General features: G+C 35.6%; 1 protein-coding gene across 1 annotated transcript in view; it reads right to left on the bottom strand.

The window, feature by feature from the left end:
* Positions 1–345: 345 nt before the first annotated feature.
* Positions 346–2,187, bottom strand: part of syt9b (synaptotagmin IXb) — a 29,301-nt gene continuing 27,459 nt past the window's right edge. Inside the window, exon 7 of the mRNA XM_084397848.1 lies at positions 346–897. Coding sequence (XP_084253974.1) covers positions 826–897 — 72 coding nt within the window. The 3' untranslated portion in view covers positions 346–825. The remainder of the gene's footprint in view (positions 898–2,187) is intronic.

Below are 2,187 nucleotides of genomic sequence, written 5' to 3'. Positions count from 1 at the left end.
CAACGCTAAACACTAAAACATCAGGTTAGTTTTATTGTAATTGTAATGATTTTTTTAAAAACCCATTTTGTGTTTTTTTATTGCTTTATGTATTTATGTAATATCTTTTATATTGTCTGGCTTTCTTTAAAATTAATAAAATCAAATAAAGTAGAATAAAATCAAATCAAATAAACAGAAAAAATCTTAAAATCTATTAAAATCGAAAACATTTATTTTATATTGTAATAATCTTACACGATATGTTGTTACTGTATTTTTGATGGTGAGTTGAGCTTTGGTGAGCAGAAGAGACCAAACTTTTGATAGAACTTTTTTGAAACGATTCAAGGTTATTGGCAGTATTTGCTTTTAAACAGAAATCATGACTCAAGTCTGTAATGCATTTCTTATATATTTTTATACAGTAAGTTTTTACAATAAAATACCACAAAATAGACCCCATGCACTACACTTCAAACAATATTAGTGTATTACAATGTGTTATACAGATACATAAAACATGACAATGTCAAAAATACTTGGCTCTCAACTAAAGTTTTCAACAAAAGCAGAACAATGTTCAAGGCTCGATTTATAACCAAATACTGCTCACACACGGTCACTTCACATGCAGTGGACTTGACACTCTTCTTCTATCCAGGAATTCTTACGTCTAAGGTGTCCTGTGTGTTTACTGCATTGAGTGTGTGCACACATTTAAAGTGACCTTTAACAGAACGGAGAGATTTTTTTTTCTCTCCTCTCTCTCGCGGTTTCCTTTTCATTAAAGTTGTGAACTGGACTTTGCCGGGTTTCTCCAAGGATGAAATTTCACGGCGTCCATTACGGGGAAGGAGGTGTCCTCAGGGAATTGCAGGAGTCTTGGCTACCGCCGGTCGTGGTCTGAACGACCCACTGCCAGAGTGAAAAATTAAAGGTTAGCTGAGGAGAACTCAAACCAGATCAGATGCTGAAAATCATATTTAAAACTCAGACATAATACACATCGTGGGAAGAGACGAAATCCGATTCCCTGACACTGAAGGGCTGAAGCGCTGCACATATTGTCACAATGGTCCTCTTAGCGCCTTAACGGCTCATTTTTGCCTTCAAATCAATTGCGATTGTGCCACGGCTGCAAAAATCAGCTCATTATACCCTTTCATCGACCTCAGATTTCCCTAAAATGACTGTTTTTTTTGCCTGACGTTATGTTGTCCTCCGTCTTCCGAGATGTGATTTTCGGATTTGGTTATGCCGAGGCTATATGAGATGTTTTTTTCTTCCCTTTTGTTTGATATTACGGTGACTCGGGGAGCATAACGTGGTTGAGGAGGACAGGGATTGTGAATTATTAAAGATGTGTAGTCTGGGCTCCTGAGAGGTCATAGATTTGCAAACATGATTTCAGTGCAGTAATGTGAGAAAAGCCTTAAAACTGACAGTGTTAACCTAAAAGAGTCTTTATGGAATTCACACAAACGAGCCATTACACTGAACTTTAGCTGGGGTTTCTGCCAAAATATTATCATTCTTAATCACTTTTCACTTTTCCCAAGCATATTTTGTGGGTTTAGTTGACTCCAATAACATCTGCGCTGCAGTTTTGCATGACGTAATAAAGGCAGCATATGATGAGAAATCAAGTCTTTGTACTATGAAAAAGTAAACATACTGTAACTTTAAGAGCTAAACAGTCGCTTTCCACTTCTAAAAGGAAAACAAAATCATCTACTGAACTCAAAATCTGAATACCAAAAATCTCTGAATAGTAGAAAACAGTAAGTCATGGGTTTGATTTTAAGGGAATGCATGGCCACATTTAATGAATTAGATCTTCAATGCAATGCAGGTCATTTTGGATAAAAGCATCTGCCAAATGCATAAATATGAACATTTAATGTAAAAAATAACATCTGGCCATGACCATTTACACGCCAACAACACCTATTTGGTGTTTAGACACCATCACAGTGAGAGAATAAGGAGGAAGTAGGATGCTATTATTCCTAAGCCCCAAAAGAAAAAACAATAAGATTAAAATGTGGCAAAGTGCATGTATTTTATGTAACTATGAAAAAAATGTATATTTAAAATGAGTGTGTAATACAAACTAGAGTAAAGTTTGTGCACAAACTTTGGTGTTGGCTTGAGAAAGCCTGAAAGATTGAAGTAATTGTAAAATCTTGAGGTGTGAAACAGTTT

This window comes from Rutilus rutilus, assembly GCF_951802725.1.
Source record: "Rutilus rutilus genome assembly, chromosome: 23".
Classification (NCBI taxonomy): Eukaryota; Metazoa; Chordata; class Actinopteri; order Cypriniformes; family Leuciscidae; genus Rutilus; species Rutilus rutilus.
The sequence above is the reverse complement of the archived record's forward strand: the minus strand, read 5'-3'. Positions and strand labels throughout refer to the sequence as shown.